General features: G+C 42.9%; 1 protein-coding gene across 1 annotated transcript in view; it reads left to right on the top strand.

Moving 5' to 3' along the window:
* The window catches only part of LOC140196018 (uncharacterized), a 119,422-nt gene that overhangs the window by 5,484 nt on the left and 88,325 nt on the right, over positions 1 to 25,613 (top strand). Inside the window, exon 2 of the mRNA XM_072254717.1 lies at positions 22,762 to 23,226. Coding sequence (XP_072110818.1) covers positions 22,762 to 23,226 — 465 coding nt within the window. The remainder of the gene's footprint in view (positions 1 to 22,761; positions 23,227 to 25,613) is intronic.

The raw sequence follows: 25,613 nt of genomic DNA, 5'->3' as shown, positions 1-25,613 counted from the left end.
TAGGAAGTGGAGGGTCCAGTTGCAGAAGGAGGTACAGAGGCCTTGGTACTCTAGCTTTTCAATCAGGACCGTAGGAATGATGGTGTTAAATGCTGAGCTGTAGTCAATGAACAGCATGCTGACATAGGTATTTGTGTTGTCCAGGTAATCCAAGGCTGTGTAGAGAGCCATTGAGATCGCGTCTGCTGTAGACCCATTGTGGCATTAGTCAAATAGCGGTGGGTCCAGTTCCTTCCTGAGACAGGAGTTGATGCCAGCCATGACCAACCTCTCAAAGCATTTCATCACTGTACATGTGAGTGCTGTTGGGCAATAGTCATTGAGGCAGCTCATGCTGCACATAGACCAGAAGACCATAAGATACAGGAACAGAATTAGGCCATTTGGCCCATTGAGTCTGCTCTATTTTATCATGGCTGATTCAATTTTCCTCTCAGGCCCAGTCTTCTGCCTTCTCCTCGTATCCCATCGCGCTCTGACCAATCTAATATCTATCAGCCTCTGCCTTAAGTATACTGTACATAAAGACTTGGCCTCCACAGCTGCCTGTGGCAATGAATTTCACAGATTCACTACTCTCTGGCTAAAGAAATTCCTCCTCATCCGAATTCTAAAAGGATGCCCCTCTATTAAGAAGCTGTGCCCTCTAGTCTTAGACTCTCCCATCATATGAAATAAACTCTCCATATGCACTCTGTCAAGGCCTTTCATCATTCAGTAGGTTTCAATGAGGTCACCCCTCATTATTCTGAATCCTAGTGAATACAGGCCGCAAAGCCATGAAACTCTCTTCATATGACAAGCCATTCAATCCTGGAATGATTTTTGTGAATCATCTTTGAACCCTCCCCAGTTTCAGCACATCCTTTCTAAATTAGGGGCCCAAAACTGTTCACAATACTCCATGTGAGGCCACACCAATGCTTTATAAAGTCTCAACATTACGTCCTTGCTTTTATATTCTAGTCCTCTTGAAATGAATGCTAACATTGCATTTGCCTTCCTCACCACTACTTAACTTGCAAATTAACCTTTAGGAAATCCGGCACAAAGGCTCCCAAGTCCTTTTGTTCCTCATTAAAAAAAAATTCTCTCCATTTTGAAAATAGCCAACCCTTTCATTTCTTCTACCAAAGTGCATGATCCATCATTGGCTTTTCTTAGGCACTGGTATAATTGCTCCCTTCTGAAGCTAATGGGAACTTCCCACTGTACCAGTGAGAGATTAGAAATGTTCTTGAATACCCTTGCCAGTTGGTTGGCACAGGTTTTCAGATCCTTACAAGTACTCCATTTGGCCTTGCTGCCTTGCAAAAATTCACCCTCTTAAAAAGCAGTCTGACATCAGCCTCCAAGACAGATCACAGAGTCAATGGACACTGCAGGGATCCTTATAGCTGTGGTTTTATTCTCCCTTTTAAAACAAGCATAAGAAGTGTTGAGCTCATCTGGTAGTGAACCATCATTGCCATTCATGATGTTGGGTTTTGCTTCATAGGAAGTAATGTCCTGCAAACCCTGTCCACATTGACATGATTCCAATGACGCCTCTAACCTCTCTCGGAATTGTTTCTTGGCTCTTTAAATAGCTCTCCACAAGTCATATCTGGTTTTCTTATACAGATCTGGGTTGCCAGACTTAAAATCTAGCCCTCACTAGAGTGCAAACCTCCTGGTTCATTCACGGCCTTTGGTTTGGGAATGTACAGTAAGCTTTCATAGGCAATCACTAATCCATGCAGGTTTTAATGGAGTTGCTGACAGCTGTGGATACTCATCCAGACTCAAAGATGACTTCCTGAATACAGTCAAGTGCACCAAGTCAAAGCAGTAAGGTAGCTGCACTGAGTGTGCCTGTGTGTGTGTGTGTGTGTGTGTGTGTGTGTGTGCGCGCGAGAGAAAGAGTGAAGAAACTTGCACTGTGTATGTGCATGAGCTAGGGGAATGGAAAGCTTTAAAAACCAACAGATAGCATCTAAAAAAGCCATAAGGAGAGAAAAGGTGAGATATGAAGGTAAGCTAGCCAATGATAAAAAAGAAGATACCCAAAAGTTTTATCGGGCAAACATATAAAGAGCAAAAGAGAGGCAAGAATGGATATCAGATCACTGGAAAATGACACTGGACAAAGGAATGGCAATTTGACATTTACAAATATTTTGTGCCAGTTTTCACAGTGAACACACCAGCAGTCTGTGAGTAATTGGAGAGTGCCGAGGAGCAGAAGTGAGAATAGTCGCTATTAGTAAGGAGAAGCTGAAAAGTCTGAAAGTATATAGGTCTTGCTGGACCAGATGCAATGCACCCCAGGGTTCTGAAAGAGGTAGCTGAAGAGATTGTGGAGGCATTAGTTATGGTCTTTTAAGAATTGCTAGGTTCCAGAATGGTTCTGGAGGTCTGGAAAATTGTAAATGTCACTCCATTCTTTAAGAAGGGAAAGAGACAAAAGACAAGTTAGGCCAGTTAGCCTAACCTTAGAAGTTGGCAAGAGTTCATTATTAAAGATGTGATTTCATGGTACTTGGAGGCAAAGGATAAAATAGGACGAGGTCATTGTGGTTTCCTTAAGGGGAGATCCTGCCTGACAAATCTGTCGGAATTCCTTGAGGAAATAACAGAAAGGATAGACAAAGGATAATCAGTGGAAGTTGTTTATTTGGATTTCCAGAATGCTTTTGACGAGGTGCCACACCCGAGGCTGCTAAACATGGTAAAAGCCCATTGTATTACAGGAGAGATACCTGCATGGGTAGAAGATTAGTGGACTAGCAGGAAACAAAGGGTAGGAATAAAAGGGGCCTTTTTTGGTTGGCTGTCAGTGACTAGTGGTATTGGGACCACTTCTTTTAATGTTATATGTCGATGATCTGATTGATGGAATGAGGCAGCACTTCACCTGCGTATCTGCTGGGTTGGTCTATTGTGTCGCCTCCTCTACATTGGTGAGACCCGTCGTAAATTGTGGGACCGCATCATCGAGCATCTCTGCACCTCCCGCCACAAGAGGGACTCTGGGAGGCCAAACGTTGTAGTTCCAATTTCTATTCCCATTCTGACATGTCGGTCCATGGCTTCCTATTGTGCCAAGATGTGACCATCCTCAGAGTGGAGGAGCAATACCTTATATCCCGTCTGGGTAGTCTCCAACCTGTTGGCATGAATATCGATTTCTCTTTCCAGTAAACAAATTCTTACCCCCCCCCACTTCTTCCTCTGTTCCCCACTCTGATATTTTACCTTTTCTATCCTGCCTATTACTTCCTCTGGATCCCCTCCTCCTTCCCTTTCTCCCATGGTCCGCTATCCTCTTCTATCAGATTCCTCTTTCTCAAGCCCTTGACCTTTCCTACCTAACTGGCTTCACCTATCATCTTTCAGCTAGCCTCCTTCCCCTCCCTCACTTTTTTTATTCGGACAAATTTCCCCTTCCTTCTCAGTCCTGAAGAAGGATCTTGTCCCAAAATGTCAATCGTCTATTCATTTCCATTGATGCTGCCTGACCTGCTGAGTTTCTCCAGCCTTGGATGATAGAATTGATGGCCTTGTGGGCAAGATTTTTGTGGATGATACAAAGATAGGTAGAGGGGCAGGTTGTGTTGAGGAAGCAGAGAATCTGCAGAAGGACTTGGATAAGTTAGGAGATTAGGAGAAAGGACAAAGAAGTAGAAGATGGAATACAGTGCAGGGAAGTGTATGGTCATCAACTTTAGTAGAGGTATAAACTATTTTCTAAACATGGAGCAAATTCAGAATTCAGAGGTGCAAAGACAGCCCTCAAGCAACATTCCCTAAAGGTTAACTTGCAGGTTGAGTCAGTGGTAAAGAAGACAAATGCAATGTTAGCATTCATTTTGAGAGGAGTAGAATATAAAAGCAAAGATGTAATCAAAACAAATCAAAGCAAAAAAGCAAAGCAAAGCTGAACAACTACGCTGTGTCCGCCAAAGAAAGCAGGATCTCCCAGTGGCCACACATTTTAATTCCACATCCCATTCCCATTCTGATATGTCTATCCACAGCCTCCTCTGCTGTAAAGATGAAGCCACACTCAGGCTGGAGGAACAACACCTTATATTCCGTCTGGGTAGCCTCCAACCTGATGGCATGAACATCGACTTCTCTAACTTCCGCTAATGCCCCACCTCCCCCTCGTACCCCAGTCGTTATTTATTTTTATACACACATTCTTTCTCTCACTCTCCTTTTTCTCCCTCCGTCCCTCTGACTATACCCCTTGCCCATCCTCTGGATTCCCCCCCACCCCATCTTTCTCCCCGGGCCTCCTGTCCCATGATCCTCTCATATCACCTTTGCCAATCACCTGTCCAGCTCTTGGCTCCATCCCTCCCCCTCCTGTCTTCTCCTATCATTTTGGATCTCCCCCTCCCCCTCCCACTTTCAAATCTCTTACTAACTTTTCCTTCAATTAGTCCTGACGAAGGGTCTCGGCCTGAAACGTCGACTGTACCTCTTCCTAGAGATGCTGCCTGGCCTACTGCGTTCACCAGCAACTTTGATGTGTGTTGCTTGAAATTCCAGCATCTGCAGAATTCCTGTTGTTTGTTGATGTAATGGTGAGGTTTAATAAGACATTCGGCAGAACACACATGGGTATTGTGAGCAGTTTTGGGTCCTTTATATGAGAAAGGATATGCTTGCATTGAAGAGGGTCCAGCGGAGGATTATGAGAAGAATCCTAGAAATGAAAGGGTTAATGTATCAGGAGTGTTTGATGGCACTGGGCTTCTAAGCACTGGAGTTTAGAAGAATGAGGAGGGACCTCATTGAAACCTATTGAATATTGAAAGCCATAGCTGGAATGGAGGTGGAGACAATGTTTCCTATAACAGGGGAGTCTAGGCTCAGAGGGCACAGCCTCAGAATATAAGAACGTTCCTTCAGAACTGAAATGAGGAGGCACTTCTTTAGCCAGAAGGTGGTGGATCTATGGAATTCATTGCCATTAATGGCTGTTGAGGCCAAGTCATTGCGTATATTTAAGACAGAGTTTTATAGGTCCTTGATCATTCAGGGCATCAAAGGTTACAGGGAGAAGGCAGGAGAATGGAGTTGAGAGCGATATTAAATCATTTATCATGAAATGGCAAAGTAGACTCGATGGGCTGAATGGCCTATTTCTACTCCTATGTTTTATGGTCTTATAATCTTATATCCATAGTAACCAGACAGCTCACTGGGAATAAAAACTCTGACAATTACTCTACCTGTGCCTTTATAGATAACATCTCTCTGTATTTCAGTGGTTCACACATGACACCATTCACAATTGGATATACATGTTTGTAGAAGTCACAGAAGGTCTCACAAATGGTTTCCTGCAGAAATATAACATTGGGAGGGAGAAGTAACCAAGACTTTTAGAAGATAATATTTTATTCATTTTTCAGGCTTTAAGTTTTATTGCTCTTGAACTGAATAAGCTGTTAGGCAACATCAGAGATAATATCAGGATTGCTGCCTGAGCTGCGCGCTAATGATGGTAAGAATAGCAGAATTAAGTAGATGAATGTGTAGCTAAGTAACTGGTGCAGGGGGCAGGGCTTCAAATTCTTGAATCATTGGGATCTATTTTGGGGAAGGTATGACTTATACAAAAAAGATGGATTACACCTGAACTCAAAAGGTACTAGTATCCTGGCGGGATTGTTTAATATAGCCATTAGGGAGGGTTTAAACTAAGTTGGCAAGGGGAAGGAAACCAAGGTATTAGGGTTGAGGAAGAGGAAAATAGAAATAAGTCAAAAATACTGTGCAGCAAAGATGGCAAGAAAGACAGGCCAGTGAATATACAGGACAATTTGCAGTGCGTTAGAAATATAGCAAAATCGGCAACAGCTACTGATCTAAATGTACTGTACTTAACTGCACGCAGCATTAAAAATAAAGTGGATGACCTTGCTGCACAGCTGCAGGTTAAAAGATATGACATTGTGGCCATCACCGAGTCATGGCTAAATGATGGATGTGATTTGGAGCTGAATATCCAAGGATACACAGTGTATAGGAAAGATAGGAAGGTAGGTAAAGGGGGTGGCGTGGCCCTGATGGTAAGTAACGATATCAAATCAATAGTAAAAAGGGACATAGGATCAGAAGAGGTAGAATCCTTATGGGTAGAATTAAGAAATGTCAAGGGTAAAAAGACACTAATAGCAGTTATATACAGGCCTCCAAACAGCAGCCGGGATGTGGACTACAAGTTGCAGCTGGAAATAGAACATGCGTGTCAGAAGGAAAATGTCAAGATAATTATGGGGGATTTTAATATGAAAGTGAATTGGGAAAGTCAGGAAGGTAATGGATCTTGGGAGAGGGAGTTTGTAGAATGCTGACAGGATGGCTGCTGATCATGAAAATCTAACACCAGACTAAATTCTTGGCCTGAAACGCCGACTGCACCTCTTCCTAGAGATGCTGCCTGGCCTGCTGCATTCACCAGCAACTTTGATGTGTGTTGCTTGAATTTCCAGCATCTGCAGAATTCCTGTTGTTTGCGTTTTTAAAAAAAATCTCCAATACTGATTGTCTTTATACCTTACATAAAACCTCAGAAAAAAGGTAAAATACAAATACAGTGAACTTCTAATCAAAACACAGCAATGTAGGTGGAGGCTGAAAGCCTACTGTTGTTTGTTGTTGTTCAGCAGCAGATTCAGGTATTCTCCCGAGGTTGCTTTTGTCACCCTGCTCACATTATATTTTACTATATGAACAGTATGTATTAATTATTACTGTTAAGTACCTATCAACGCTGAACAAGTCCAAACCAAAGACTGCTTACCAGTAGCACAGCAGTAAATTCAGAATCAGAAATGATGGCAATCCCAAGCTCATAATGCAGATTCCAAAATCTGAAAAAAAATCCAGAATCAAAATTACTTCTGGCCCCAAGGATTTCAGATAAAGGGGATGCAGCTTCTATTTAGAGTCATACAGCACAGAAACAGGCCCTTTGGCCCTTCTAGTCTGAACCAAACTATTAATCTGCCTAGTCCTACATTCCCCTCCCATCCATTTACCTGTCCCAATTTCTCTTAAATGTTGAAATCAAACCCATATCCACCTCTTCTGCTGGCAGCTTAGTCCATACTCTCAACATCCCTGTTCATGTTTCCCTTAAACATTTCACCTTTCACTCTTAGCCTATGACTTTCAGCTGTAGTCTCACCAAATATCAGTGGAAAAAAACCTGCTCACATTTACCCTATCTATGCCCCTTATTGTGAGATAGAATGTGTGGCAAGCTTTGAACTACAGCCTGGATTGTTAGCTCTGGCCTCTGGATCGCTAGTCTATGATACACATAAATTCATTCTCAGCACTTGCTGTTGACTATTCTGTTGATTATGTTAGATAAAATTATCACTTCAGTGGACAAATAATATTAGATTTATGTTCCTTTAATATCAGAGAATGCACCCTGTATACAACCTGAAATTCGTACTCTTCACAGACATCTACGAAACAAGAGACCCCAGAGGATGAATGACAGAGCATCAAAGCCCTGAAGCATGGAACATTCCTCCCCCCCACCACTGAAGCAGCAGCAAAGGTCCCCAAATAGACCATGAATCATAGTCTATCAAAACTACAATCGATGACACAGCACTTTGGTATCTCAGAGAGGATCTCTCTCTCCAGCGAGGGTGAGAGGTCAAGAATGAAGACCAGCAGCTCGCTGCTCCAATGTTACAATCTTCCGCATCGCTTCTCCAAGCTCCCTGTGTTGAGGACTGAGTGGCCCTCATTCTCCATTGAGAGGGAGAGACGTCGCTCGAGTACAGGGACCTTCTTCTGACAGCAGCCAGCGACCAGCAAAGAGACCACCTGCTATCTTGACGTTTCATTCTCCCACGTCGCCTCAGTCGGTGAAATTGGCAAGGAACTGGGTCGTCTACGGGGGCGCTCCCCGAGGGCATACGTCTTCTAGGCCATTTCTGGAGACAGCGAAGCATAGGCTGCACAGCCACTCTGAAAACCCACTGCTTCTGAAGAACCATAGTTTGAACACCAACCACCTTGAAATGAAAGGAAAGACATAAGAGAAGAAGAATAAGCTGTTTTGTGGACAAACTAAAGAAGTTGCCTGGGTCTGCAAAAACCACTGGCACCATCTTTCCACACTCCTCCTCCTAATAAATGGTGTTAGGTATGATAGCAGTTTGGTACTGGTATTGGTATTGATACTGGTATATTGTTGTCACGTGTACCAACATACAGTGAAAATTGTCTTTCATACTGTTCATACGATCAAATCTTCAAAGTGCACTGAGGCAGAATAAGATAAAACAGTAACAATTCTGAATAAATTGTAAAAGATACTTTAAAAAAAAATGCAGGTAAACAATAATGTGCAAGATCATAGTGAGGTAGACTGTGAGGTCCAAGCATGCAAGAGGTCTGATAACAAGGGGATAGATGCTATCCTAGAACTGTATATTCATATAACCATAGAACATTACAGCACAGAAACAGGCCTCTTGGCCCTTCTTGGCTGTGCCGAACCATTTTTCTGCCTATTCCCACTGTCCTGCACCTGGACCATATCCCTCCATACACCTCTCATCCATGTACCTGTCCAAGTTTTTCTTAAATGTTAAAAGTGAGCCCGCATTCACCACTTCATCTGGCAGCTCATTCCACACTCCCACTAGTCTCTGTGTGAAGAAGCCCCCCCACTAATGTTCCCTTTAAACTTTTCCCCCTTCACCCTTAACCCATGTGCTCTGGTTTTTTCCTCCCCTTGCCTCAGTAGAAAAAGTAGATACTGATATTTTAAATCTATCTGCCAGGGCCCCTGCAATTTCAACACTAGTCTCCTTCAAGGTCCGAGGGAATACCCTGTCAGGTCCTGGGGATTTATCTACTCTGATTTGCCTAAAGATAGCAAGCACCTCCTCCTCCTCAATTTGTATAGGTTCCATGACCTCACTACTTGTTTGCCTTATTTCCATTGACTTCATGCCAGTTTCCTTAATAAATACAGACACAAAAAACCCATTTAAGATCTCCCCCATTTCTTTTGGTTCCATGCATAGCCAACAACTCTGATCCTCAAGAGAACGAATTTTATCCCTTACTATCATTTTGCTTTAAATATACCTGTAGAAGCTCTTTGGATTATCCTTCACCTTGACTGCCAAAGCAACCTTATGTCTTCTTTTAGCCGTCCTGATTTCTTAAGGTTTCTTTTGCACTTCTTATACTCCTCAAGCACCTTATTTGCTTCCTGTTTCCTATACATGTCATATATCTCTCTCTTCTTCTTTATCAGAGTTCCAATATCCCTTCAGAACCAAAGTTCCTTATTCTTATTCACTTTGCCTTTAATCCTGACAGGAACATACAAACTCTGGATTCTCAAAATTTCTCCTTTGAAGGCTTCCCACCTACCAATCACATCCTTGCCAGAGAACAACCTGTCCCAATCCACGCTTTTTAGATCCTAGTGGTTATGTGCTTTTGATGGGGGAGGGGAGAGGAGAGAATATCTGGGCTGGGTGGAGTATTTGATTGTGCTGGGTGCTTTACTGAGACAGCAAGTACAGGCAAATTCCGTAGAGGAGAGGCTATTTCCTGTGATGTGCTGAGCTGTGTAGCTTCTTGCCGTTCATGCAGAGCAGTTGCCTTACGGTACCATCCAGCCATTATGCATCCAGACAGAATAGTTTCTATGGTGCACTGATAAACATTTGTAAAGTTCTATGGGGACATGTTAAATTTCTTTAGCTTCCTGAATAAGTAGAGGTGTTGCTGAGCTATCTGGTCTACGACATCAACATAGTTGGACCCGGACAGGCCAATGGTGAGTTTCACACCAAGAAACTTGACTCTTTCAATCCTCTCAACTTTGACACCATTGATATAGACAGGAGTTGTGCACTGCCCCCTTTTCTTTACAACTTATTCCTTACAATAATCATTACTTTAATGTGCATTACAACAGTAAGGTTTAACTTTGTTAATATTGAAACCTTCCAAATACTTAAAAGCCTGTATAAAGTAGACGGAGAGGATTTTTTCTACCGGAGATAATCTATTGGAAGCATTGCTTAGGTTATTGACATATGGCTTTTAATGATACTGTACCATCAATATCACATCCATATCTAACTTACAAGCCTGATTTATGGAAATCTTTCAAAGCAGAGTGGAGAAATTGGAAGCATGCTTCTCCAAAAGATTAGAGAGCATGCCTTATGAGAATAGGTTAAGCGAACTTGGCCTTTTCTCCTTGGGGCGCCAGAGGATGAGAGGCAACCTGAAAGAGGTGTATCAGATGATGAGAGGCATTGATCATGTGGATAGCCAGAGGCTTTTTCTCAGGGCTGAAATGGCTAACATGAGGGGCATAGTTTTAAGGTGCTTGGGAGTAGATACAAGGGGGGACGTCGGAGGTAAGTTTTTTACACAGGGAGTGGTGGGTATGTGAATGGGCTGCCAACTACACTGGTAGAGGTGGATATCTCTTTTAAGAGACTCTTAGATAGGTGCATGGAGTTTAAAAAACTAAGGGGCTATGCGTTAAGGGAATTTCTAGACAGTTTCTGGATTAGGTTACCTGGTCAGCACAACATAGTGGGCCCAAGGGCCTGTAATGTGCTGTATGTTCTATGTTCATATCCCTAAAGTCAAAAGTCCAAAAGGTAAAAAAGGAATGGAACCAGAAAAATTGAGAGACTAACTTATCACATAAAATTATGTTCATCAACAATGTAAGCAAGAGAATGACAGGTAGTATTCACATTGTAGGATTTGAAGAGTTGACACAAAGGTTCAGTTGTCCTGATATTTTTAAGTTCTTTATGCAAATTATTATGAGAAAATACTGAGGAAGACAGTAGTACAACACACCAGAATCATTATAGTAAAATTGGGACTTTATGGATATGAACTTTTCATCATTCATTTCTGGGCATCAGCCATCTACACAAATTGTCTACACAGTTACTGCCTTCTACAGTACAATCTCTCCTTATAAAATCGCATAGTACCCACTCTTCCTCACACTCGGTCTCTCTAAGAAACACTGGCTCCCCAAGTCCCAGCAATTCAATTTAAAGACTCTCATTCTAGTTTTTGATGCTACCTTTGATCTTTTTCATTCTCCAGAGAGATCACTTTCTGCCTCTGGTCCACTGAGAGGGGCTAATATATGTACACTGTTTTGCTATGCTTCTTCCTTACTTTAGGAAAACTCTAAGAGCTCCCTTATTCACTCCACAAGAAAGGCAGTACAAACCATTGTTATTAATGCATAAAGGGCTTTCGATATTTTAGGGTGCTTATGGATGAATGCACTAAACTGAGGCGATTATGCTTCATTTGCTCTTTATGATGTGTGCTTTGATCGTTCTATTCTTTCATCTATTCGCTGAATGTAGCATCACCTGCAAAATCATCATTTATTGGGTTATTTATTTCATGCAAAATCAGACCATCGCTTCATTGAGTCTGCTCCACCATGGCGGATTTATTATCTGTAGGAGCAAATCTGTAGAGAGATAGCAGACCGATGTAAGAAACAGAAAGTTGTAATAGTAGGGGATTTTAACTTTCCACCTATTGACTGGGACTCCCACACTGTGAAAGAGTTAGATGGCGTGGAGTCTGTCAAATGTGTTCAGGAAAGTTTTCTAGATCAATATATAGAGGTACCAATGAGAGAGGATGCAATACTTGATCTCCTATTAGGGAACCAGACAGGTCAGGTGACGGAAGTATGTGTAGGCGAACATTTTGGGTCCAGTGACCATAATGTCATGAGTTTCAAGTTAATTATACATAAAGATAGGTCTGGTCCTCGAGTTAAGGTTCTAAATTGGAGAAGGGCCAATTTTGAAGAAATTAGATAGGATCTAGGAAGAGTGGATTGGGATATTCAGTATGTGGAAGGCATTCAAAATTGAAGTTTTGAGAGTGCAGAGTTTGCATGTTTCTGCCAGGATTAAAGACAAAGTTAACAGGCATAGGGAACTTTGGTTTTCAAGGGATATTGGCGATCTGGTTAAGAAAAAGAGAGAGGTGTATAGCAGGTATAGGCAACAAGGAACAAATGAGGTACTTGAAGAGTATAGAATATGTAAGAAAATCCTAAAGAAGGAAATCAGGAAGGCAAAAAGAAGACATGAGGTTGCTTTGGCAGATAATGTGAAGGTAAACCGAAGGGTTTCTACGCTTGTACAAGTATATTAAGAGTAAAAGGATAGTAAGTGACAAAATTGGTCCCCTACATAGAAGATCAAAGTGGTCATCTATGTGTGAAGCTTCACGAGATAGGGGAGATCTTAAACAATTTCTTTTTCATCAGTATTTACTCAGGAAACTGGCATAGCATACATGGAAGGAAGGGAAACAAGCAGCAGTGTCATGGAACATATAGAGATTAAAGAGGAGGAGGTTCTTGCTGCCTTACAGCGAATAAAGGTAGATCAATCCCCCGGGCCTGACATGATATTTCCTCGGACCTCGAGAGAGACTAGTGTAGAAATTGCAGGGGCCCTGGCAGAAATATTTAAAATGTCCTTAGCCACGGGTATGGTGCCGGAGGATTGGAGGGTAGCTCATGTTGTTCCGTTGTTTAAAGAAGGCTCCAAAAGTAAACCAAGTAATTACAGGCTAGTGAGCCTGATATCAGTAGTAGGTAAATTATTGGAAGGTGTTCTGAGAGATCGGATATACAAGTATTTGGACAGCCAAGGGCTGATTAAGGATAGTCAGCATGGCTTTCTGTGTGGTAGATCGTGTTTAATGAATCTTGTAGAGCTTTTCGAGGAGGTTACCAAGAAAGTAGACGAAGGAAAGGCTGTGGATGTTGTCTACATGGACTTTAGTAAGGCCTTTGACAAGGTCCCACATGGGAGGTTAGTTCAGAAGTTTTAGACACTAGGTATCATGGAGAGGTTGTGAAGTGGATTCGAAATTGACTGTGTGAGAGAAGACAGAGAGTGGTAATGGGTGATTGCTTATCAGACTGGAGGCCTGTGACTAGTGGTGTGCCTCAGGGATCTGTGCTGGGACCATTGTTGTTTGTTGTCTATATCAATGATCTGGATAATAATGTGGTAAGTTGGATCAGCAAGTTTGCTGATGACACTAAGATTGGAGGCGTTGTGGACAGCGAGGAAGGCTTTCAAAGCTTGCAGAGGGATCTGGACCAACTGGAAAAATGGGCCTGAAAATGTAAGATGGAATTTAATGCAGACAAGTGTGAGGTGTTGCATTTTAGAAGGACAAATCAAAGTTGGACATACACAGTAAATGGTAGGGCACTGAGGAGGCAGAGGAACAAAGAGATCTGGGAGTTCAGATACATATTTCCCTGAAAGTGGCATCACAGGTAGACAGGGTTGTAAAGAAGGTTTTTGGCAACCTGGCATTCGTAAATCAAAGTATTGAGTATAGGAGTTGGGATGTTATGGGGAGGTTGTATAAGACATTGGTGAGACCAAATTTGAAGTATTGTGTACAGTTTTGGTCACCTAACTATAGGAAGGATATCAGTAAGATTGAAAGAGTGCAGAGAAGATTTACTAGGATGTTGCTGGGTCTTTAGGAGTTGAGTTACAGGGAAAGATTGAACAGGTTAGGACATTATTCCTTGGAGTGTAGAAGAATGAGTGGAGATTTGATAGAGATTTACAAAATTATGAGGGGTATAGACAGAGTAAATGTGAATAGGCTCTTTCCACTTAGATTAGGAGAGATAAATACGAGAGGACATGGCTTTAGGGTGAAAGGGGAAAGGTTTAGGAGGAACATCAGGGGGAGCTTCACTCAGAGAGTGGTGGGAGTGTGAAACAAGCTGCCATCTGACATGGTAAATGCAGGCTCACTCTTAAGATTTAAGAATAAGTTGGATAGGTACGGATGGGAGAGGTCTGAAGGGTTATGGACTGGATGCAGGTCAAAGGGACTAGCGGAATAAAGTTTTGGCACAGACTAGAAGGGCTGAATGGCCTGCTTTCAGTGCTGTAGTGTTCTTTGGTTCTATGGTTCTATGGTTCTCTCAACCTCACTCTCCTGCCTTCTCTTTGTAACCTTTGACACCCTGACTAAGCAAAAAGCTATCAACCTCCACTTTAAATATACTTGAAGACTTGGCATCCTCATCCATGTGTGCGTTCATGAATTCCAGAAATCTCCTCCCTCTGACCAAAGAAATTCCTCCTCATCTTTGTTCTAATGGGACACCTTTCCAGTCTGCCACTGAGCTCTCTGGTCCTGGGCTCACCCACTACAAGAAACATTCTCTCCACATCTGGGCCTTACAATATTTGATAGGTTTCAATGAATTCCCCCTCATTCGTCGAAACTCCAGCAAGTATAGTCCCAGAGCCATCAAACACTCCTCTTACATTAACCTTTTCATTCCCGGGAATATTCTTGTGAACGTCCTCTGTAGCCTCTCCAATATCAGCACATTTTCTCTTAGATAAGGAGCTCAAAACTGCTCACAATACCCCAAGTGTGTTCTGGCCAATGCCTTATAAAGCCTCAGCATTACATCTTTGCTTTCATATTCTCACCTCTTGAAATGAATGCAAATATTCCATTTGCCTTCCTCACCACCAACTCAAGGTTAACACTTAGGGAATCCTGCACAAGGACTCCCAAGTCTTTGCACCTCTGATTTCCGAATTTTCTCATCATTTAGACAGTAGTCCATTGCTTTATTGGACATCACTCATGGACCCTGAAAAAATGGTATGGTTTACATGAAACTAATCTCACAATGTAAGTTCTGGAACAATGAAAGAACCACTATACATCTCCAAAAAAAAATTAGAGATCTGAGAAAATATGGTAAAAAAAAAACAGGAAGACAGCAGGAAGTGGGTGAAGAACCAAACTGACTTGCAGATTGTGCATATCAGAAACCAAAATGGGAAATGCTGGAAAACTGTTCAGGTCAAGCAGCGTCTTTGGAAAACGTAACTAAGATAATGTTTCTGGTTGGAAAGCCTTCATCAGCACTGGGAAAGAGAGACTAAAATTGCAATTTTAAGTTGTATAGAAATAGGTGGGAGTGCTGGATAAGACAAAGGGAAATCTGTGATTTGGTGAGTCCATGTCAAAACTGTTAATGGAGCAGTTGGAGGGTGATTATGCTTCGATGTCAATATTATGTGAGGCTTTGTGGTATGCCAAGCAGATTAGCTCATATTAACTGAGAACGATACCACAATTAGATGATATACAGCAGAAATGGGCCTTTTTGATACAGATAGAGAAAATTTTGCATGAAGCTGGAGAATTTAGTATTGAGCCTAGAGGGCTGCCATGTGCCCAAACAGATAATGAGATGTTGCTTCTCCAATTGCAATGGACCTCATAGTAACAGTGAAGCAGACCACAGACAAAGTGGGAATTGCATGGTGAGCACCAGATTCATTCTTGCAGACTGAGCAGTTGTATTTGGCTCATCCAATATAGAGGAGAGCACATTGTGTACACTGAATACAGGACACTAGAAAGACTGTTTGGAACATGGATGTTGGAAAGAGAAGCTGCTGCACTTTCTGTGGTTGCATGAGAAATTATCATAGGATGGGAGGTGAATGAGCAGACTAGACTATTGCAAAGTGAACAGTCTATTTGAACGTTCAAAAGAGTTGGGAATATATGTCTGGTGGGATGATCCTGTTGGAGCTAATGAAAATTAGGAAGGATGGCATTGAATGTGAAGGCTTTTGGGGTGGGAAGTGAGGACCAAAAGAATTTTGTTCTTGCTCAATCCAGAATGTGAGGTGGTGAGAAAGTAGGTGTGGAGAATAGATAAGATGCAACCAAGAGCTCCATCCACAATAGTAGAAAGGATCCTAAGGCTCAACAGGAAGGAAGACATTTCAGAGGCAAATGTGTCATCGCAGCGTGTGTTGATTTGGCATGGACTGGTCCATACGTTCATATTGCAGAATTCATTCATTTAATGTATATCCTTTATGTTTTAAGAGGCAAATGTCTCATCATCAGAGCAAATGCACCAGGGATAGGTGAACTGAGAGAATGAAGTGGAGCCCTAGCAGAGGGCATGGTTTGGGGGAAATAGAGTCAAGAGAGCAGTGGGACTCTGTGAGCTTCTAATAGATGTTTGTGGGTAGCCGATCCCATGAAATGGAAACAGAGTGATCTAGAAAGGGAAGGGAAGAGTTAGAAAATGCACTGTGTTGAGGTAAGTGCAGGGTGGAGTTTGGCAGCAAATGTAAAGTAATTTTGGAGTCCTTTATGTGCATGAAGCCAGAATAAAGGCAGTCATCGATGTTGCAGAATAATAGTCGATAGTGTGGTTCTGGATGGGGCTGAAAGAAAGACTGGGCCCAAGTGGTTGCCTGTAGCTACACCGTTGATCTGGAAGAAGTGAGTGGAGTTGAGGAGAAGTTGTTTTATGTGAGGATGAGTTCAACATGGCAAATGAATGTTTTGATTTATATGGGATGGTTAGGTCCCTGTTTAAGAGAGAAAGTTCAAAGTTCAAAGTAAATGTTATTATCAAAGTGCATTTATGCCATCACTTCAACTCTGAGATTCATTTTCCCGTGGTCGTACTCAGCAAACATATAGAATAGTAGCTGTAACAGGATCAACGAAAGATCAACTAGAGCGTGGAAGACAACAAACTATGCAAATACAAATATATATAAATAGTAATAAATAATGAGAACTTGAGATAATAAGATAAGGAGTCTTTAAATTGAGATCATTAGTTGTGGGAACATCTCAATGGATGAGCAAGTGAGTATAATTGTCCCCTTTGTTTAAGAACCTGATGGTTGTGGGATAGTAACTGTTCTTGAACCTGATGATCTGAGTCCTGAGGCTCTTGTACCCTCTACTTAATGACAGCAGCGAGAAAAGAGCATGGCCAGAGTGGTGAGGATTTCTGATGATGGATGCTGTTTTCCTACGTGAGGGGTCTCAGACCCTCCTGATGTGAGATGGAAGTGTAAAGCAAGTAAATGACCATGTTAAGGATGAATTGGCTGCAACCAGGAAATTGGAAACCGTTGAAGTGGTGACCGATGTCTGAAGTGTCACAGATGTAAAAGGCAAGAGACTAAAACGGGTGAAAGGATGGAGTTAAGGTGGAAGAACTAAGTTCAGCAGGACAAGAGTTAACAGAAAAAAAGTGTTTGCCTCGAGAGTCTTTCGCATGAACCCTGAACAGAAGGTTGAATTGGATTCAGTGTTTTCCTGGACACAAATGTTTAGACATACAGTGGCTGCATTATCATTACCAATTGTTCTCCTGTATCTAGTCCTCTTAGCTCTTTGTTCATCCAGAGAGAATCCTTCCGATAGGAAATTTCAGTCACTAGCATGCACTAAATCCATAAAGGATATTGCTTTGTCCTACATGTAGGTCAGACTGGGTAAAGGTAATTAGTTTCCTTCCCTTAAACAGATTGTGAGTCATTCTTAATCACGTAATTTGCACACTTCTGACATAGCAACGTTGAGATGATTGATAACAACAAAGTGTCTCAGCTTGTGAATCTGTATCGCCTCATTGATATGTATTTCCATAGGCCCTTGGAAACCTATTGGGTGATTGGAGAATATAGGTGAATACAACATTTAATTACAGTTCAAAGGATACACTACTGTATTGGAAGTGCTGTCTTTCAAACCCTCCAAGAGGACTCCAACCTTGTCATGGTTTGGAGGCTCGAGTGCCTCAATAACTAGAAGAGCTATGTTGGCTGAAGTCAAGGCTTTATGCTTTGGCTCTTGGTAGCGTCACCCATGCCAACCAGGTCAAAGGGTAGGGGATAGACTAAGAGTGGTTCACTGGCCCTCCAGGTTTGGTGGGCGGGGGGGATTTCACCTCAGGGCTAACAACCCTGACTGGCAAAACAGTATTGTTGCAGAAACAGCAATGAAGAATCCTTCTACATCTGAGTGCAATGGTATTCCTGAGTCTCCACTCGGGATTTGCATGACTAACAGTAGTGAAAACCCAGAGGAAGCAACTTACATGATGAAGGAACCAATGGATGCCACCAGAAATGGAGGACCTTCATTGCTGCCCTAAGCACCAGTGGCGTACCAGGCAGTAAGATGTCTTTCAAATGAGGCATGCAAGATTCCATTAACTATCTGAAAAGAAGTAGCCTGTTGCAGTGTCCTGTCTAAACATTCATACTACAGACTCCCTCTCACACAAACCAACATCCCTTCCACGTACTCAGCCTACACTTCCCGTTGCCTTGGAAAAGCAGCCCACATAATGAAGTCGTTCCTCCTCCCATCAGGCAGAACATTAAAAACTTGAAAAGGTATACCACCAGGTTCAAGGACAGGTTCGATGCGAAACAACACACACAAAGTGCTGGAGGTACTCAGCATCAATGGAAATGAATGAACAGTCAATGTTTCAGGCCAAGGCCCTCCTTCAGGACTGAGAAGAAAGGGGGAAGACGGCAGAATAAAAAGGTGGGGGGAGGGGCAAGAGGCTAGCTGGAAGGTGATAGGTGAAGCCAGGTAGGTGAGGGAGGTAAAGTGCTGGAGAAGAAGGAATCTGATGGGAGAGGAGAATGGACCATCAGAGAAAGAAAAGGAGGAAGGGATCCAAGGGAAGTAATAGGCAGGTGAGGAGAGGTAAAAGGTCAGATTCTATCCTATTGCTATAAGATTTCTGAAAGGACCACTTGCACAATAAAGATGAATTCTTGATTTCTCACTCTACCTTGCCTTGGCCCTTATCCTTGATTTGTCTGCCTGCACTGTACTTTCTCTGTAACTGTTACACAATATTCTTCATTTGTGCTTTTGTTCCCTTTGTACTACCTTGATGTACTTACATATGGAATGATTGCTGTGGATAGCATGCAAAGAGAGGCTTTTCTTAGTACATGTGACAGTAAGGTATCAATTGCCAATGACAAATTATTAATTTTTCAAAGATTAAGTGCTTGCTGTATGTAAATTAGATGCTGCATATCACTAAAGTTTGACAGACATGGCATTTCAACGAAATCCATTAACAGTAAAGTCTATCTGATGACATGGTGAGGCTGAAAAATATCTCACTTCTTGCCTTCTATTTTGCTACTTGCTATATACTTCTTTACTAAACGTCTATTTGCATTTATTCTTCGTTGAGCAATAGATCAGTAACTCAGCTTCAATATGCAGTCTACATCTGCTGATTACAAAGATTCAGAGAGATCTGGCACACATCTGTTCAGGCCTATAGTCGTACGTTTGATTGCTGATATATGAGCTAGAGTGGAAGTAATGTGTTTTTATCAATGATCAGTTTTGATGGCCAACTCAACAGTGTGCAGCTGCACTGTGTGATAAAGTACTGAACTGTCGCAGAAACGAAGGCTGAAGACCTAACGCCTGAGGAAGCAGACAAAATCTGCAATTAACACACATAAAAAACTGCTGGTGAACGCAGCAGGCCAGGCAGCATCTCTAGGAAGAGGTACAGTCAATGTTTCGAGCCAAGGCCCTTCATCAGGGCTAACTGAAAGAAGAGATAGTAAGAGATTTGAAAGTGGGAGGGGGAGGGGGAGATCCAAAATGATAGGAGAAGACAGGAGGGGGAGGGATGGAGCCAAGAGCTGGACAGGTGATAGGCAAAAGGGATATGAGAGGATCATGGGATGGATGGGAGGCCTAGGGAGAAGGAAAAGGGGGAGGGGGGAAGCCCAGAGGATGAGCAAGGGGTATAGTGAGAGGGACAAAGGAGAGAGAGAAAAAAATATATAATAATATAAGATAAATAAATAACGGATGGGGTACGAGGGGGAGGTGGGGCATTAGCAGAAGTTTGAGAAGTCAATGTTCATGCCATCAGGTTGGAGGCTACCCAGACGGAATATAAGGTGTTAGATATGAGTTAGATATGGCCCTTGTGGCTACGGGGGTCAGGGGGTATGGAGGGAAGGCTGGGGCGGGGTTCTGAGTTGGATGATCAGCCATGATCATAATGAATGGCGGTGCAGGCTCGAAGGGCCGAATGGCCTACTCCTGCACCTATTTTCTATGTTTTTATGTTTCTATGTTGCTCCTCCAACCTGAGTGTGGCTTCATCTTTACAGTAGAGGAGGCCGTGGATAGACATGTCAGAATGGGAATGGGATGTGGAATTAAAATGTGTGGCCACTGGGAGATCCTGCTTTCTCTGGCGGACAGAGCGTGGATGTTCAGCAAAGCGGTCTCCCAGTCTGCGTCGGGTCTCACCAATATATAGAAGGCCACATCGGGAGCACCGGACGCAGTATATCACCCCAGCCAACTCACAGGTGAAGTGTTGCCTCACCTGGAAGGATTGTCTGAGGCCCTGAATGGTGGTGAGGGAGGAAGTGTAAGGGCATGTGTAGCACTTGTTCTGCGTACAAGGATAGGTGCTGGGAGGGAGATCAGTGGGAAAGGATGGGGGGACGAATGGACAAGAGAGTCACGTAGGGAGCGATCCCTGCGGAAAGCAGAGGGGGGTGGAGGGAAAGATGTGCTTAGTGGTGGGGTCCCGTTGGAGGTGGCGGAAGTTACGGAAAATTATATATTGGACCCGGAGGCTGGTGGGGTGGTAGGTGAGGACAAAGGGAACCCTATTCTTAGTAGGGTGGCAGGAGGATAGGGTGAGAGCAGATGTGCGTGAAATGGGAGAGATGTGCTTGAGAGCAGAGTTGATGGTGGAGGAAGGGAAGCCCCTTTCTTTAAAAAAGGAGGACACACTTTATATTCCGTCTGGATAGCCTCCAACCTGATGGCATGAACACTGACTTCTCCAACTTTCGTTAATGCCTCACCTTCCCTTCATAACCCATCTGTTATTTATTTATCTTTTATTATTATATATATTTTTCTCTCTCTCCTTTTTCTCCCTCTGTCCTTCTCACTATACCCCTTGCCCATCCTTTAGGCTTCCCCCCTCCCCCTTTCTTTCTCCCTAGGCCTCCCATCCTATGATCCTCTCATATCCCTTTTGCCAATCACCTGTCCAGCTCTTGGCTCCATCCCTCCCCCTCCTGTCTTCTCCTATCATTTTGGATCTCCCCCTCCCCCTCCCACTTTCAAATCTCTTACTAGCTCTTCCTTCAGTTAGTCCTGACGAAGGGTCTCGGCCCGAAATGTCAACTGTACCTCTTCCTAGAGATGCTGCCTGGCCTGCTGCATTCACCAGCAACTTTGATGTGTGTTGCTTGAAATTCCAGCATCTGCAGATTTCCTTGTGTTTGCATTTTTAAATTCTGCAATTAATTGTGGTGCTTCGGTTCTAAGAAGGGAAATGAATAAGCAAATATTACTGGTCCATCAAACAATCCATTTCTTCCTCATAGGGAAGGTAGAATCAGGCTGTGCTGTGGATCTGGTCAATGCTGGAATGATGTTCAATATTACATGCTGTACTAGCTTCACGGGCAAATCACTGACAGACTGGTGAGAGCACAAAATTGCAAAATAACGTAGCACCTTCAGGAGTAGAGGGGAGGGAAGGAGAGTAAAAGTGAAACCGGTTAAAAGGGAGGGTAATCTATTACATTGAATAGACCACTGCGAATAATGAAAAACAAATTCTGTAGTATCTTTAACATCAAACCATCTCACAGGAATGTTTTAAAACATAATTGAGAATGAGACATAGAAGATGTAAGGACAAGTTAAAGGGGTTCAACAAACAACCTACTGGAGGAAGTTAAAGAGGTACATTTAAGGAAGTGAGGGTAGAAAGGTTAAAACTGGAATTCCACAGTTCAATGCCTGAGCAGCTAACAGAATAACCATCCGTTACGGAACGGTTAAGGATCCACAAGAATTGAGAACTGGAAGATTGCAAATGCCCCAGAGCATTTTAGAGCTGGATTGGGTTACAACGATAGGAATGAGGGTGAGCAAAGAAAAAATTAAAATGTAGTTGAGATTTTTAAATTTAAAAGCAGCAAAAATATGCTGAATTGTTCAGCAGTATTTTTATCCAAATATCCATCCGGATGCAGAGTTACTTATCTGAAAATAACATTAAGCACCAGTGACCAGGGTTCAGTCCTGACCTTGGGAGTTGTCTGCGGGAGTTTGTGTGCTGTCCCTGTGGCCATGTGGAATTCCTCTGGGTATCCTGGTTTCTTTTCACAACCCAGAAATGTCTGGGCTGTTTGAACACTGTAAGCCGTCCTTACTGTGTAGGTGAGTGGTAGAATTTGTAGGAGTTGAAGAGCATGTGGGGAGGCAAAAATAGGATTGATGGAGCTTGAATGGGTGGTTGATAGTTGTTCTGGTCTCAGTGGGTCAAAGAGTCTGTTCCTGTGGTCTACCATCTTATGGCTGACTCTCTGAAAAAAAAACAACACTAACAGGAATCAGAAATGGTGAGGACTATTTGTTTATTCCTCCCAGCAGCGTTCATTCATTTCTGAAATGTGAGAGTGAATATTGGCAAGCTGTTCCACCACAGGAGGCAACCTAAGCTAGTGGAGTCAGTCTTCACCCATGTCAATGTACATATGTATTATGCCACAGATCACGCAATCGTCAGCTCATTCTAATACTCCATCTTCCTCATGCATGCTCAGTTCTGGTGACCCAATTCAGGTCCCACCAGAAAGCTGCTTTTGTAGTATGGACTAGTGAGAGATGCTGGGCTGTGAGGTTTAGTATCATTGTCCCAAGGTAGAGGCAAGCACTGAGCAACTGAGGCAACTCACTATCAAAAGTTATCCCATTCTGAATATGAAATGTGAAGCATAATCTCAGCAGATGCCAAACTAATCACTTTTCTTCTTATTGTAGGTATCTTGGCAGTGACCCACAGTGAAATTACACGTACTTATCAATCAAGCACAGAGATTTCTACTTTACTGTCAACACCTGAGGATACATTCAATACCAGCTCAACTACTGAGGAGAATCAATCTCCAATAACAAATGGTCAAACTGCCAGCCTTTACCAGTTGCCTGAGAACTACAGTTCTGTAGCCACCGATATATACAGTAACGTCAGTACTACTCCAATGGACATTTCATTTGTTAGTGTAAATCAGGATAATCAGAGCATTTCAGATAATATCCCCAGCTCCAACATCACAGATGAAATAACCTCTACCGAGCCAGAGGTATTGAAAAGTCAGACACCATACACACAGAAATCGTCAGCTGCCCCTACGTCAACGAGTTTTATTGAGGTCTCAACTTCTACAGTGGACGATTCTCATGAACTTATCACCACTTCAGCATCTAATACAGATTCCTCCATTGGTAAGGCATTCTCACACTGTTTCTCAGCAAACATCTTGTCCAACTCATAGAGTTCCGCGAAGAATCAGAAGGAAAATGAAACTAAATAATAACAAGTGTGTCCATGAAAGATATTTTGTATCGTGATGTTAGAGAAATTGTGTTAGCTATCTGGTTTTTGGCTCGATAAGACTGAATGCTGTTCAGCCAAATATGCCTCAAACTGATTGTACAGCTTTATTCATTCAGTGATATACAACTGAAACAGGGTATTTCTTGTGTAAAATTGATAATAACCATTTCCAACTCATTTTGAGCTGCTGTAGATATTCCGTGATCAATACTCAGCAGATATACCTGAAGTAGTCTCTGTGCCAAATGCAAAGGAAGTGACCCCAGTCCCCTCTGGAGCATTGGGGGGGAAACTTTACCACCTTGTTCTGAGGGGTGACCATCATTGCTCGTTCTTGGGATGGCTGGGATTTAATATAGTTTCTGCAGACCCCACCCGCCCATCACCTTTCTCTTTCCGTCCCCTCCTGATTCCATCTCCATGTTTCTTTTCTCTCCATTTGACATCACCCACATACTCTTCCCACTGGTTCCCCTCCCCCACTACTCCCCTCTGCCCTTCTCACCTCCCTCCTGTTTTTCCATTCTCCACCTTGCTCTCCTGTCAGATTCCACCATCTCCAGATCCTTATCACTTCCAATGATCACCTGTCAACTTCTGGTGCTATTCCCATTCTCCCTTTCTCCATCTGCTCATCATTACCCCCCTCACCTGGCTCCACATATCATATGCCAGCTTTTGCTCCACCCTTCCCTCCACCTTTTCACTCTAGCAGTTACCCACCTTTTAGTCCAGATGAAGAGTCTCAACCTATAACAGCGACTACCTAAACAGGAGAAAATCTGCACACAAAATGCTGGAGGAACTCAGAAGGCCAGGCAGCATCTATGGAAAAGAGTTCAATCGACGTTGCAGGCTGAAACGCCTTAACAGGACAATGACTATCTACAAACGTTTGTATTTCACTCCGAAGTTGCTGCAAGACCCATTGAGTTCATCCAGGTTTTTGTGTGTTGCTTCAATATTGCTCTATTAGATTGGGACCCATCTAAAGTAACTCCTAGTATCTTTTATCCCGGGCATGGCCAAACCAATTAGGTGATCCTAGTCTCCACCTACTCCCTCTCCCCCAATTGGCCTTCAAGCTGAAATCTCTGCCCTAACCAATTTTAATTCCTGATTCAGATTCCAGTTTTTCTTTGCCATGATACCCCTAGACTGATCCTCTGCTTGCTCAAGCCTCACCGCTCCAATCCCATCGTTCTCATTCACTGCTGATGCTTGAGACCCAGGCAGCGAGGAAAGCAAATGAGTGCGCACATGCAAGTCCAGCATTGTAGAGCGTGTAGGAGGTACATATTGAATCTGTGGACTAATGTTACAGGGTTTGCCTACATTCTGCCTACTAAAATGCTGCTGAATCTAGCCAGACCCAATGTGTTTCAGTGGGATCTCAGGAGAACACTGAGCACTCTAGATCAGTGGAATCTGTCAGACTGAGTACCAACCATCAAAACTTTCTGCCTGTTTCCGGCGAAGCTGGATGGCCACCTCAACTTTTCTGCCTGCAGCTTGCCTCATGTATGACTCAGATCAAAAGCACATCCTGTCAGAGAGTCATCTGTCTCGCACATTCTTCAAACAGTGTATGCTCTAACTGCCATCTCGTTCAAACTCTTCTGCTTGTGCATTGTTAAAAAAACCATCCGGCAGCAAATCTCTTTTGCACTGTTAGTCAATTCAATCACCTCCCCCCCCCCCCCCAATTGGGCTGCAGGAAAAGAGCCATAGAGTAGTGTGACCTTATTTTAAGTGGTAACAATCTGATATCAGATCTTTGGGTGGGCAGCGCTGTGGTGTCGTTAACAGAGCTGTTACTCAGTTAGTGACTCAGATTCAATCCTGACTTTGGGTGAAATTTTCATGTTCTCCCTGTGCTCGGGTTTCTGCCCATATTCTAAAGTCATGCAGGTTGGTGGGCTAATTCAACGGTATAAATCTCACCAATGTGTTGGAGCATGCTAAAATCGAGGATAAATTGATGAGAATCTGTGGAGAATGCAATGGGATAAATGTAGGACTTGTAGAAATGGATGTTTGACATTTGGTACAGATTCAATAGGGCAATGAACCTGTTTGCATGCTGAATGACTCTAGGATTGTAATTGTTTACCAGGAAGCAAGATACGATGAGGCCAAATTCAGGTTGGAGTAGAAGGAGCAACACGTCGTACTCTGTCTGGGTAGACTCCAACATGATGGCATGAACATTGATTTCTCTAAATTCCAGTTATTTCTCCCCACTCCCCTCTCTTTTTCCATTCCCCATTCTGGT

This window comes from Mobula birostris, chromosome 4 (genome assembly GCF_030028105.1).
Source record: "Mobula birostris isolate sMobBir1 chromosome 4, sMobBir1.hap1, whole genome shotgun sequence".
In the NCBI taxonomy this organism is placed as follows: domain Eukaryota; kingdom Metazoa; phylum Chordata; class Chondrichthyes; order Myliobatiformes; family Myliobatidae; genus Mobula; species Mobula birostris.
Note: the sequence above shows the minus strand (reverse complement) of the source record. Positions and strands in the feature narration are given on the sequence as shown.